The 14,611-nt window shown below is 42.0% G+C and overlaps 1 protein-coding gene across 1 annotated transcript in view; it reads right to left on the bottom strand.

Annotated features, from left to right (window-relative positions):
• LOC121677898 (desmoglein-2-like) overlaps positions 1 to 14,611 on the bottom strand; it is a 149,353-nt gene that overhangs the window by 99,961 nt on the left and 34,781 nt on the right. The window contains exons 4-13 of the mRNA XM_042057026.1: positions 8,581 to 8,725; positions 6,475 to 6,641; positions 5,588 to 5,722; positions 4,901 to 5,086; positions 3,989 to 4,731; positions 3,609 to 3,751; positions 3,009 to 3,118; positions 1,909 to 2,020; positions 1,349 to 1,609; positions 527 to 645 (exon numbers count right to left, since the gene is read on the bottom strand). Coding sequence (XP_041912960.1) covers positions 527 to 645; positions 1,349 to 1,609; positions 1,909 to 2,020; positions 3,009 to 3,118; positions 3,609 to 3,751; positions 3,989 to 4,731; positions 4,901 to 5,086; positions 5,588 to 5,722; positions 6,475 to 6,641; positions 8,581 to 8,725 — 2,121 coding nt within the window. The remainder of the gene's footprint in view (positions 1 to 526; positions 646 to 1,348; positions 1,610 to 1,908; positions 2,021 to 3,008; positions 3,119 to 3,608; positions 3,752 to 3,988; positions 4,732 to 4,900; positions 5,087 to 5,587; positions 5,723 to 6,474; positions 6,642 to 8,580; positions 8,726 to 14,611) is intronic.

Raw genomic sequence — 14,611 nt, 5'->3', positions numbered from 1 at the left:
TTAAAAATTCACTAATTTCTATATTGATAATTAGGCTACGAATAGCTTGGATGAAAGGATATTCAGCCTACTGTAATGTTAATGTTAGAAGTACACACCATGGCCTATCGTGAGCCTAATAATAATAAACAACATGCCTTCTCTTTTGGCAATGGCAAGTCAAGTAGGACAAAATAGGCTAGCCTACAATGCAAAATGTGAAAGAGAACCCAGGGCGATAGTTGTTCACAATGCACAGATTGTGAACCGTGCCGCGGACTTCAAAGCAAACCTTGCCGAGACTACCTCCCGAAGGGGTCTCAGTTCGGTTTGCGGTAGAGGGGTCCCAGTTCGGTTGGAGTGTTCACATATGCATACAAAATACTGAGTCATCGATCTGAGTTAATTTAGAAGCCTGAAAGGGACAAAGTGTGTCTGCATTGGAGGACTTATGTGAATGTGCCATTGCCATCTAGTGATGTGCCATCTCCACTGTTTTCTCTCTCCAGTCAGACTGTGTGTGTAACATTTTTTAGTATGTAATTACCCTGTCCTCTCCCTTTCCCTCCGTGTGGTACGATATGAGATGAGTCTTGGCATCGAAGGGCAGCTCAGTGAAGCCTGTGGCTCCAGCGCAGGTACAGTACAGAGCCAATAGTGGGATCACTAATAGTACACACACACAGACACACACACACACACACACACACACACAGGTATTAGGTGGCAGCCAAATGTAGATATGCACAAATAACTGTATCACATTAACATTTTACCATCTCTAAAAACTGGGGAAAAAACAGGTTTACTACAATGTGTCGAGTCCCCCATCCACATGTGTTTCAAAGACAACATTTTCTATGTCTATGCAGTTTTTCTCTTAAACTATCTTTCCATGTATTTGATTTGAGCAGTTAGTTTTTACCCAATGCTGATATCGACACATTATTTACTTTCCTCCAGGAATTCAACCCCCCACCCCCTTTGTCAGTTTGTCTCTGTTCATTCTGTCTGAGGCCTTTCTTTTAGTAAGTAAGTAAGTACATTTGTAAGTTTGTAGCTGTAGAATCACAATAAAGTGTGTTTTTCTAAACTTCTAAAATTTCATGTAACTTAAGTTTACAACTAAAGTTTCTTGTTAAATTTAAAGATTCTACCATTCATGTCCTTTTTTTGCTGTTGGTTGTACTAATAGATTTAACATGTTTATCAGTGAACTGATAATTTCCTCAGATGGAGAAACATCAGCATGATGAAGATGACACTGTAACTTACTTGTCAGACACTGAGACATTTTTTTCAACAATGACAGCATAATTTGTGTCTCACACAGACACAGACACACCAACATGAGGTGATGTTTACTCACACAGTAGTGTAAGGACGCCAAAGAGTAGTGCTCCCATTGCAGCTCCCCCCAGTTGGGATGACTTTCTGATGGACGCCCCTCCTAACTGCTCCTGCTTAATTCTTGGATTACAGGAAGTCACACCTCCTTCGCAGGTGCACACCTCCAAGTGGAGGACTTGTGTTTTAGGACAGGCCAATCCCTGTTGGTCTCGTATCTCGAATTTGACGTCATAGTACCCAGGCCAAATGCCATCTTCACCCCAGAGAGATATTGAATCATCTACACACACGACCACACAGAAACCACAAATGATTACATCACCCTATATTTCATACTAATATTTCACACATCTCACTGGTTTTAGAAAACATCTACTGTACACTTTTGTCCATTAACACCCACCCAAAGTCATCACAATCACTAGACAAAAAGTTTCAAAAGATGAAACCCCCATGTACACACACATAATACATAAAACTAAACTGGACTGGGAGCCATCACAAAAACAAAATCTGTGCTAAACAATTGCTTATGTAACTTATATTTGTGCCATTATGATAGAGCACGCCCTTACTCACTTCCAGTCCTCTCAAGCCTCCATTGCACCCCCACGCCCTTATCCAGCAACGTGAACGTCAACGGAGGGCCGTAAGGGTGTCCATCCAGATCCTCTGCTGTCACGTTCACCACCTTCACAATAACATTTCAGTTACTATCAAATAGTTAAAGGCACCCTTAAGGAGGTTCCAAGATTTGCTCTCGGGGTCCCCCTCTGGTTGAGAAGCACAATAATAAACAAACTAAATATGCGTCTTTTGCAACAAATTATGAACATAACTCTGATATAATATCGAGGGAATGCACCAGCAGCAGTCTGTATAAAAAGAATCAGCAGCGGAACCCAGGGAAGGACCGGAGCATACAAATAGCTTTTACAGACTTTAATGGTGCAAATGACTAACATTTCGACGCACAGCATCTTCCTTTGAGTGAAATGGGTAAGTGGTTGCCAGAGAGGACTGAGGAGGCTCACTGAACAAGTGGCATTGTTTAATTGTTTCATATATTTTAAATCTTAATGATAATACCTCCTGTGTCAAAACTAGACCCTTTCAATCTGTTTCTTTCTGGTTGAAATGTTTAAAACCAACATAGATATTTTAAAAAGAAAATGCCTTAGGAACACACATGGTCCTGATGTGCAGTTTGGCGCCTTGCATGACCGCTTCTGTCATCTGTGTATCTGAGTGTGTGTATGTGAGGCATTAATTGTAAAGCGCTTTGAGTGCTCAGAGTAGTGGGAAATGCTGAATAAATGCAGTCAATTTACCACTTTGACTGTCAACATCAGATTAAGGCACTTTCTTATTAAAGGTGCTCTAAGCGATGTTAGGCGGTTTCTAAGCTAAAACATTTTTTGTCACATACAGCAAACATCAACTCACCAACCGCTAGCTGCCTGTCCCCTGAATACACTGTAAAAACAAGCAGTCTCTGTGAACAGCCCAGGCTCCAAAAGCGCCAACAAAAACAGCCTAGTCCAGCCTGGACCATAAAACATAACTGTTCCAGCCAATAACCGACAGGAGAGTTTCAGTTGCAGTTCTCACGCACACACAGACAAAAAAAACAGGGAAGTATCCCACTGTGGTGGACAGGAGTGTAGGCGGGCCCTTACCTTGGTGTCACTGCACAGGAACTGCACGTTGCTCTTGAGTCTGGGGCAGTTGTCATTTACGTCCTCCACATGCACTTCAATGGTACCAGTGGCTGTCTGGGTTGGCATTTCTGGAAAGTACAAAAGAAAAAGAGAAAGAGAAAGTACAAAAGAGACAAAAGAAACATTCATGTGAGACACACACTAACACTTAATAACAACAATAGCATGGGCAGCATACAGTAGTCCAAGTTTGCATTCAGAAATGTAGGCACAGAGATGAGCTCAAATTTAGTGCTGTAGTGTTACAATCATGTTACAAGCTGTAGTGGCACCTCTGGTAAAGATGAGTAAAAAGTATTTATTGTCTTTTTATCTCTATTACACATGATAAAACAATGAGTTAATCCGTCCAGTTAGTCAGATACTGTAACACAATTTCCTTATTTTCCGTATGTTTTTAATGACTTCTTTTAGAAATCTGCGTATAGACCTGCTACGTTTATATACATGTTTTTCTTTTTTTAATGAACTCTAGTACAACATGAAGACAAGCAGCTCTGGAAACCAGCGAGGCACTGGCTAGCTAACTGAGCCAATGAGGTAGGCCTTTATACCCACCATTTGTCAAGCAAAGAATCTTGGCTATGTAGACCCCATTCACCACATGTGGAGACTCCCGGTCTGGAGTCTTAATGAGGGTGACCTCAGCTGTCTCCTCATCAATGGAGAACCAGTTTCCCGGGTCGTAACCTTTTGCATATCTGTCACAGGAGAAAAATTCAAGCGAAATTCATCTCACATCAGCCTGTAACTTTCAAGCAAGAGCAATTGAATTGGACTTATGAAGACTGGGCTAATGGCGTGGACTCTGTCCCATATTAACAGGATCGGGTGGAATCGTTAGGTTGGCCGAATTCACCTTTCTGAAGATGACGTACTGTATACGGTCAATATAAAACAGGGTGTTAAGATGAAAACAGCGTGGGGAAGCTCCTGACCTGACATTCGTGGCATGCTCTCCTGTATCTCCATCCGAGGCAGGAAAAGTGGCAACGATCTTGGGGCTGGGGAGCTTTTTGTTGCCCTCTGGTAAGGAAATGGGCTTGGTGCTTGGTCGGTAGACTGGCCCATCGGGTTTGTTTTTCACATTGATCTTCACTGGGTATTGTTTATACTTTGAAATATTGATCCAAGACGGCAATTGTCTTCCAGGCTTTCCAGGGGCCCCTGGAACCCCTCCAGGTCTTCCTCCTCCTCCGCCACCACCACCAGGCCCTCCAGGTACACCACCAGGCCCTCCTGGACTTCCTCCTCCACCTGTGCCACCAGGCCCCCCTCCTCCACCTGTGCCACCAGGCCCTCCACCTCCACCTGTGCCACCAGGCCCTCCACCTCCACCTGTGCCACCAGGCCCCCCTCCTCCACCTGTGCCACCAGGCCCTCCACCTCCACCTGTGCCACCAGGCCCCCCTGCTCCACCTGTGCCACCAGGCCCCCCTCCTCCACCTGTGCCACCAGGCCCTCCACCTCCACCTGTGCCCCAAGGCCCTCCTCCTGCACCACCACCTCCTCCACCTCCTGCTCCACCACCACCTCCTCCTCCACCTCCTCCTCCTCCACCACCACCTCCTCCTCCACCACCTCCTCCTTGAGCATTAATTGGTATCCTGGCTCCTTCGCGTGCTTTATTCACCACCACAAGCCCCAGGTTCATGTTTGGTACTTCCTCAAAGTCAACAGGCTGCAAGATTGAAATCCTCACATCAGAGTCACCAATCACACAGTCATCTTGAAGAACAGTATGTGGGGTATTATCATCTTCTTCACCTACATTTCTCTACCTCAAAATGTTGCAAGAAGATGGTTCCCCTCTATTACAGAAGGAAACTGCAACTGCAAGACCAACATACCTTGTTGAGCATCAGCACACCCTCGTTGGTCCTGGGATTGGTGTGAATGCTGAAGTAATCGTCCTCATTTCCAGACACAATGTAAAACTCAGCATTCCAATTATCTGAGGCTACCAGGTCATCGTCAAAGGATTTAATGAGCATTACCTCAACGCCGTCCACATTTTCATCAATACTTACTGAAAACTAAAATAACAAGAGATGCAAGAAAGGAAAATAATAAATATTCTGTCCATGTTTACTAAAATGCATTATTTTCCAGCTAAGGAAGTTCTTCTATTCACTCTTATTTGAGTATGTGCTTAATATCTTAATATCTGAACACCTGTTCTGATTATTTATTCTGTATTCTATTTTCTACATGTAACAGGAAAAATAGTTGTTTAAGGTGTTTCTATACACTTGTATGTATTAAAAATTAAGTTTTAGGCAATCTATTAACAACAATGTAATTTATGTTTTAAGAATTAATACATTGTTGTGTTTTCATTAGCTTAGAATGAGCCATACAGAGTCAGTACCCCTCCATGGAGTCTGCCAACTTGCTCCAAAGATAAAACTAAGACATTTCTGACTTGGTGGCCACCATTTCTCCCACATGCAGTTGGCTGCAGTTCAACATTCTCACCACCAGGTGTTTGTACATACTGTAGCTTTACGTAAGCTGTCTGATGAGAGCGCTCTCACCTCATCCTTTTCTAGTGTGGGGACGTTGTCATTGACATCCAGAATGTGGACCCTTATGGTGGCTGTTCCTGACAGACCGCCTGGCTCACCTCCCATGTCTGTAGCCTGCACAGTGAGGACGTAGGAACTGACTGTCTGTGGAGAAGAGAGAGTAGGCATTCTAGAAAATACTTTGGTAATCCACATAGTGTATGTATCCAGGTTCATGTTAAATTTTGCCTGGATTCTATGTTTTTTTTTTTTTTTGTCCTGTTCCAAGGGGCTTTACAAACAAACTATGATAGAATCCTAATTAGAATCTAGTTAAAGATGACATAGAATGGATAAACATGTATTTTACGTTATTCTCTGATGTTAATATAGAAGGTATGCAACTTTGGTCTGTTGAAAACCCGGTCCCATTTACAGCCTTATAATAAAGTTGGGGAATATAATGGCCCATTTTAGCAGATATCTACACCCCCTTATGCTTATCTTGCACCCACATAAACTCACCTTATCCATGAAACCCTACTTCTGTCTGGTATTCACCTTCTATCCATTCTGTTTACATAATAATACTTTGTGCAGTCTCAGCAGGCTAACTATTCTTCAACTTATATTTCTTTCAAAATGTAGATAATTCTGCACTCAATATGGATATTTTATATATGTATGTTTTTTAGTTCACATTAGCTTTGTGGCCAATCACCGAACCTCTGCTATCAAAGCCAAAGTAAAAATGGTTTTCCATTCTGTCACCTTGAAAAAAATGAGAAGGAACAACACTATCCCTCTGTCTTCCTTTCAACAGAATTAAAATTGTGTTGGAATGATCAATTGTGGCGTTCTCAGTATAAAGCACAACCACACACACACACACAAACACAAACACAGACAGAGAGTACCTCTCTGTCAAGTTCAGATTTGACGTAAATCTTGCCACTGGTTTTGTCTGCATGGAAATGGATTCCGCCATCGTCTGGTTCCTGCTTCACCACACTGTAGGCAATAGAGGTGTGGGGTGTTCCTGGCTCATCCCCATCTGTTGCGTGCATTTGTGTCACAAATGATCCTACAGTGAGGAATAAACCATGCAAAACATGAGCGTGAGAAAACCAGGGAGCTACAGAACTCAGAAAGAAAGCTCACAACTTTCTTTTTCAAGCACAACCCATAGAGTGGCTTGATTTGTTTTACGCTGAGTCTACTCTGATAAAATATATATATATTAACAAATCCAAACAACAAAATAGATTAAAGCAATACCAAAGAACTTTCCCTCTGTCGCACACACGCTATTTATTTATCCAGCACTTTGCAAATAACGATGTCCACAGACAAGGTAGAATATTTTGCATGACTTATAAAAGTACGATGTATTGCGACATCAGATGCAAGTCAAATTTGTAGTTTCTTATGTCTCATTCCATCGAACTACAGATCCGCTATCCGATCTGGCAAACTTACATAGTGCAGTTATAGCCGATAGAGGGCCGCGAAGGGAATGCAGAATTGCCGTTCACCCTGTTACGAGTTGATGAACCACTGAAACGATTTTGGAAACATTATTTTAAGGTACAAAAAAACTCTTTGGTGTTGCTTTAAGAAATAAATCAATAATCATTCAAAGTAAATACTTCTATAATAGAGTGAATTCTTAAAGACTGGAATTGTGTATGTGAGAAAGCTTTAACAGTACTGTTGTGTACCAGTAATAGAGAACAGTTAGATTTAAACATCTAGAGAACAGTAGGCCTATCCATTTGGTAGGAGGTCCAGGCCCAAACCAACAATTCCAGAGACAGTTTTTACCCACAAGCCATCAGGCTACAGAACTGATGGCTACACTAACCCTTTCACAAACATACATCATACAATGTTCTGTGTTTCTAACTAGCCAGCAAATAAATGGGCAAACTGAAACGGCTTCAAACAAGGATTCTTTTTACTTGCAGAAATCACGCGTGAAACAGGCATAGCATCTCTCATAACACTCCCTCATGTCATTCACGTCTAACGTAACCCGCTCCATTATGGGTAATGTAGTATTACTGTGTAACTCAAATACAACTTCAAACGTAAAGTGTTCAACAACAATAAACATTAAGTTGCAACATACCAACATGCTACTAACACAATGACATACATCTATGGCTAGAGCAGTGTTTTTCAACCTTTTTTGAGTACATTTTTACATTTAAAAAATCCCGCGGCACGCCACCAAGCAAAAATATAGCCTAACAAAATTACACACTGTAGCCTAATACAGCAAAATTTAGTCTCTCCATTTGTTTATAGTTCAGTTCAGAGTCTACATTTTTTCCCTTTTCAAGTAGGCTAGGCCTTTTTATCTATCGCTGTTTTACATCTTTTCACCCATAGATATTAGAAAATTAGATGCCGCATTAGTGGCATCGTGAAGGCTACGTGAATGCGGCCGTCATATTGCTGGTGGCAAACACCTATGGGCAACACTTGTCGACAATCAGAGACACTGTCTGATTTCCAATCAAAAACACCTGTTTCTCCATTGGCCTCCAGTGATTGTTTTCCCCAATGCCATATCATAATCGCCACTTCTCATGCCCATCACTTAATTAACAAGGTCTTTATTGAGCTACATAGTGCCACCCACTGACATGAAAGAGTATTTATTTATTTAGCAAGTCACTACATTGCAGGCACAGATGCTCAACAATGGCATAGCCTAGCCTAGCCTACTATTTGCAACAACACACAATAATACATGTTTCTGGACTGATTAAGTGAAATTGGACAATTTCCCTGTGGTTGAAAATCACTGGGCTAGAGCCCTAACTCACCTCTTTTACAGTTTATGCTGTTTTTATTTTTACATTGTTTATCACTTTATTTTGCCCCCTGTATTATATCCGTATCTCTTCTTTTCACTTCAGACTTTCAATAGCCTTTCATTTGTAATTCATTTGCATTATTATTATCAAGTATATGAGAGTGTTTGGAGTGTAGTGATGGTTAAGGAGGTGACTCACCTACTGGGCTATCCTCATAGATGTTGACAGGTTGCAGTGGTTCAAATACTGGAGCGTTGTCATTCTTGTCCAGCACCTTTACTGTTACGGCAATGGGGGCCTCAGCCAGAGAATCATTCTTTTTGAAGGCTGCATAACCAGTCATCTGTACCACACACACACACACCAACAAACCAACAAAGTAAGAAGCATGTAATTTATAATCCTGTTCAGGAGTACCATGGACCTTGCAAAACAAGTTTATTTATTTTTTTCTCGTACCAACAGTAGGCTACTCAGTGACTTTGAAGAATAGAGATCTATGTGAAAAATGACCAAACTTGACTTTGGGTGGGCAAGACACAATGCTTGGGAGGGCTCAGCGCACCCTGGCCCCTGCCTAGAGCCATCCCTGTTGGGTCGACACACATAGCAATAAATCATTATATGGACACTCCAAAATGGCACGTTGACAAGATATAACCTCATTAGGGTAGAGAACATGACGGCCGGCAGCGAGTGAGATATGTGGGTCCGACTCTCGTGGGGAGAAAATGTTCTTACACTCTTAATCAACTTTTTTGTGATGGAATAACTACTCTTTATTTGATATAGTTGACGTTAAAACGCTGCCCGCCCTTTGGGACTTTTAGGCAAAACTCTAGCGAGTTAACCTAAACAAACAAACATTTCCACCTGTTCGTGTATGTCGCCTAAGACCCGCTCCAAACCAGGGATGGAGAAAATCCAAGCAACGTTAGACACGCTGGTGGCATCTAACGCCAATCTCACCAGTAAATTGGATAAACTAGACGCTCTTTCTAAAAAGATGGACAAATTAAACGCGTCTGTGGACTCGATCGGTGCGCGGCTGGACTCAACTGAGGCCAACTTGTTTGAGCAAACCAACAAAGTGGCAGCGCAAGAGTTGACAATTAAAGCCCTGGAACATAAACTAGAGGAAGCTATGAACGCAATTGATAACCTTGAAAATCGATCCAGGAGAAGAAACCTCCGTTTGCTGCACCTGCCGGAAAACAGTGAGGCAGGCTATAGTATGGAGGCCTACCTGGCGAAGACCCTCTCTGCTCTTCTTTCCATTCCATTGGAAAGGCACGACATTGAAATCGCTCACAGAATCGGTCCATTTGTCGTGAATTCCAGGCCCCGTACCGTCTAGCCTATTTATATCTCTATTTTCCTTTTTCTTTTACTTCGTGGCCTGGGCATTTGGGACTTAAAAATAGAGCTTATTGTTTACTGCTGTTCAAAGACTCTTAATAATTTTTTGTTTATGGAACCCAGTGTTGTGAAGCCCTATGGAAATGAATGGTAGGCCTAGACTAAACCTACGGATGGCTTGCTTGTCTGTTTATCTGTTTTGTTTTGCCCTTGTATCTTGGCTAAGGTCTTGGCGAACGGGGGGTTCGCTTGCTGCTGTGCGGGATGTGTGTTGTGTGTGTGTGTGTGTGGCTACGTTTCTGGCTGGGGGAGTTTGTGTGTGTGGGGTCGTCTGGTGTGTCTGTGTTTGCTACGTTGGTGTGTGTGTGTGCATGTGTTTGTTGGGGGTGGGGGGACGGATCTTGCGCTACCTGCTCATTTTTCCCATGTTACTCACAGCTCATTATTTGTCTTTGGTACCATGATATAAATGACTAAACTTGTGGCCTGAATTTGCCCTTTAAACACATACGTTTTCTGGAGGTACTTAGAAGGGAGGGAGTGGACATAGCCATGGTCAGCGAATCCCACCTGCTTCAGAAGGATGTCCATAAACTGCAGAATAAACATTACTGTGTAAAGGCAAACTCTTCAGCCCTTAATAAAACTAAAGGAGTATTAATTGTTGTCCGCCGCAACTTTCAGTTCACCAACTTAGGTGTGGGTAGTGACTTAGATGGCGAAAACCATTATAGAAAATAAGAAAATTGCCTTCTTGTCCGTTTACGCCCCTAACAGTTCTGAATTCTATACACGATTGTCTAACACCATGCATGATCTGCCAGATTACCGGTTAATTATTGGAGCAGACTTTAACGCAGTCTGGGACCACTCCATAGACAGGACGACTGTAGTTGAGGGCAGGGATCAGAGATCAGCGTCTGGTGCATTAAGAAAATGGGCTCAGGATTTTTCGGTAATTGATATATGGCGTGCTACCAATCATAATCGACAAGACTTCTCGTTCTTTTCAGCAAGACATCAATCATTTTCTAGAATAGACTTCATTTTTACATCCAAGGATCTCTTTGAAAAGGTAAGTACGGACATGCTCTCCCTGGCCTTTTCAGACCATAAGGCTGTCATTTGTAAAGCTAACCTTTCTGTATCGCATGACCGCGCTCCACGCTGGCGTCTTAACACCTCTTTATTGCGCAATGAGAGCTTTGTGAATCAACTTGATTCTGGCCTAACAGAATTCATATCATTTAACGAGCATTCAGTCGTATATTAGAAGTAATTGTGTATCGTTTGCGTCCAACTTAAACAAGACTCGTCAACGCAGGGTTCTTGAATTCGAACGCGAGCTTGGGCAATTGGAATGTGCCATGCACAACAACGTTTCCCCAGATTCAATCACCCAACGTAAAAAAATAAAAGACGAGTTGAATTCATTATTCCGACAGCGTGCTGAATTTCTTATCCACCGCACACGTCAAAACCATTACTTGCCACTCAAAGCCGCTCACTTGCCATAAGCCTGCGTGCCAGTGAAAACTTTGCGCATATACCTGCCATTAAAACATCAGATTTTTTAAGGATTTAAAGCTTACAAAATTATTGCCCCATGAGGCAGCATCCCTAGATAATTCTTTTACAATAACCGAATTGGAGATGGCTTTACGTAGCCTTAACAAAGGGAAATCGCCTGGGTTTGACGGAATTCCTCCTGAACTGTATTTGCAATTTTGGTCACAGCTTGGCCCTCTGTTGCTGAACATGTTCAACCATGCCATTTCAATTGGCTCTTTTTCGAGAGATGTTAACACCGCTACGATTACTTTACTTCATAAAAAAGGAAAAGACCCAAATGAATGTGCAAATTATCGTCCTTTATCTCTTTTGAATGCGGACATAAAGCTCTTCGCTAAAGTGCTCACATTAAGGCTTGAGCCCCTTATGAATAAGCTCATCCACCCTGACCAAACTGGTTTCGTAAAATCTCGCCTATCTTCAGACAATGTTCGCAGACTACTGCATATAGTAGAAGCTTCTGCTGAGGTTCAAACTCCTTGTGCTGTGTTATCTCTGGATGCGGAGAAAGCTTTTGATCGCCTTGAATGGCATTACTTATGGGCTGTTCTTCACCATAAGGGGTTTGGTACGAATTTCATCAACATGATAAAAACACTTTATGCTTCTCCTTCTGCCATGGTAATGACGGGCAATATTTGTTCGTTGTTATTTCCTGTGGGCCGTAGCTCCAGACAAGGCTGCGTTCTTTCTCCATTTTTGTTCATTCTATCTCTGGAACCCTTGGCCCAGACGGTGCGTCAGTCAACCCACACTCCTATTACGGTTCATGGAACGGATCATTTCATCTCTCTTTATTGTGATGACATTTTACTAGATCTTGGGGATGCAATTAATTCCACTCCACATATTTTGTCCATATTTAATATATTCGGGAGTATATCGGGGTACAATATAAATTGGTCCAAGTCGGCTCTCCTTCCTCTCAACGATACTATGAGGCAAGCTTCTTTACCAAGCGATATTCCAGTGGTTGATCATTTTAAATACCTAGGCTTATCAATTTTTCCCTCGATTCAATCAACCGTCTCTTTTAATTTCAACTGGACTCTCAGGCAGGTGGAATCTGATTTGGAGCGCTGGTCATCCATTCCCAATTCTTTTCGAGCAAGAGCTGCCATCATCAAGATGAACATCTTACCACGGGTCAATTTCTGTAGTTCAATGTTGCCCTTAGCACCCCCTGCTGGACATTGGGAGAAACTTCATAAATTAGTGTCTAGGTATGTCTAGAAAGGGAAACGCCCACGGATCAAAATGTCCATTTTGCAGAGGCAAAAACTATCGGGAGGTCTTGGGTTCCCAAACTTCCAGTTTTATTTCTGGTCCTTAACACTTCGTCCTCTTCATACCTGGTTAAACCCGGATGCACAAGTAGCTTGGCGTTCTTTAGAAGAAAACCTAGTAAGACCACATAGGCTTCAGGATTTAATCTACTCTAACATCCCTCTTAAAACCTGTAAATCCAAATTTGGTTCATTAATCTCACATCTTCTTTCCACATGGAGAAACATGGAACCACAATCTGAAAATCTTTCAAAATTCCATCCTCACCTTCCTTTATTTAATAATTATGCCCTTCGCTTGGGTGGTCATCAGATTTCCTTCCATCAGTGGAGCGATAAAGGGATCAATACCCTTTCCGACATTACATCAGGTAATGTACTCAGATCTTTTCAAGACCTGAAGTCACATTACAACTTACCTGGTACCTCTTTTTTCTTCTACCTGCAACTCCGCAGTGCCTTACGGGCATATGGAGTCCCTTGGGGAGAACATTTGGAACCTCATCCAATTCATAGAATTTGTGGTATTGCATCTACCCGAGGCTTGGTCTCCTCTCTTTACACATACATCACCAAACATGCAGAAAAAACGCTGCAGGTTGATAGTCACTGGAGCCAAGATCTCTCAATTGCACCTCAACACAATCAATTGGTCTACAGTCTGGTCAAGGATAGTCCTATCATCGCGTAATCCCAACCATCAGATTATTCATTATAATTTCATACACAGACTCTACTGCACTCCCCGTAAATTATTTTTAATGAAATTAAACCTATCTCCCAACTGCCAGCTATGTTCTTCAGGTACAACAGGAACTTTTGTTCATATGGTCTGGGACTGCCCTGGTGTGAGAGATTTTTGGAGTATGGTCTCCAGTAAGATGTCCATAGTACTTGAGCGTACCATCCCTTGTTCCCCAACTATCTTATTGCTTAGTGATTTTACTGGTCTAGACCTGTCTTTGATGCACCAACGCTGGTTCCTGGTAGGCCTAACTGCTGCCAAGAAGCTTATAGCTCAGAGATGGAAAGCACCTCATGATGATTTGGCATACTAATTTTGTCAACTTTGTTGAGCTGTATCAGATAACCGAATCTCTTTCTTTTTGGGCGGGGGCGGGAGGAGCAAGACCTGGGGATGGGGGGAGTGAATGTGGTTGAATGCTGTATGTTGTTTTATTTGATGTGTGTTGTCTTATTTGTTGTCTTAGATGTATTTCAGTTTTTGTATGTGTTTGTTGTATGAAGCAAAATACAATAAAAAATTGATCACAAAAAAAAGATATAACCTCATTCACATGTCTACCATCCAGTTAAGACAATGAGGATGCGACATACTGGTATACACACACTTGATGGTCTTTTGGGCCCCCACCGTCAACTTCAAGGCAGCGCTGCCTCCGTCGACTGAAGGCACCTAACCCTAACCCTTGCCTAACCATAGCGCCTTCCAGGCAGCACTGCCTTGAAGTCGACGGTGGGGGCCCAAAAGACCATATAACTATTACACACATCATATTTTAATATAAATCACAAAAAAACAAGACGAATTGTCCAATTCCTTATTTAAACCATTGGGATGTAGCCTAATGTATTATGGTAAAAAATGGTTGAAATAAAGGTTTATTACAGAGGTCTCTCTATATCAAGAAAATATGCCCTTATCTTACAAAATTATGTGCTCATTTTACTAAATTGTGCTCTAATTCTAAAAACAAGTCTTTCACCAACACCTCTAAAGTGACATAGACCAGAAAAAAACAGAAAAACTCCTCTGTCTGATTATATAGCCAGTTCCTTGGAGTTAGATGCATTTGCACAAGGGATGATGATTTCCACACAAACTCTTTGATGTGTTTTTGAAGAGGGGTCCATGAGAGGTCTAAGATCAGGTATTTGCAAAGACCCATGGGAAGTATAGACCCTCTCCAACTATGCAACCAATCATGTCTGTAGGACTGCAACGATTAACCGATTAGTTGTTAACTATTAAATGAATTGCCAACTATTTT

Source organism: Alosa sapidissima, chromosome 12 (assembly GCF_018492685.1).
Source record: "Alosa sapidissima isolate fAloSap1 chromosome 12, fAloSap1.pri, whole genome shotgun sequence".
In the NCBI taxonomy this organism is placed as follows: domain Eukaryota; kingdom Metazoa; phylum Chordata; class Actinopteri; order Clupeiformes; family Clupeidae; genus Alosa; species Alosa sapidissima.
The sequence above is the reverse complement of the archived record's forward strand: the minus strand, read 5'-3'. Positions and strand labels throughout refer to the sequence as shown.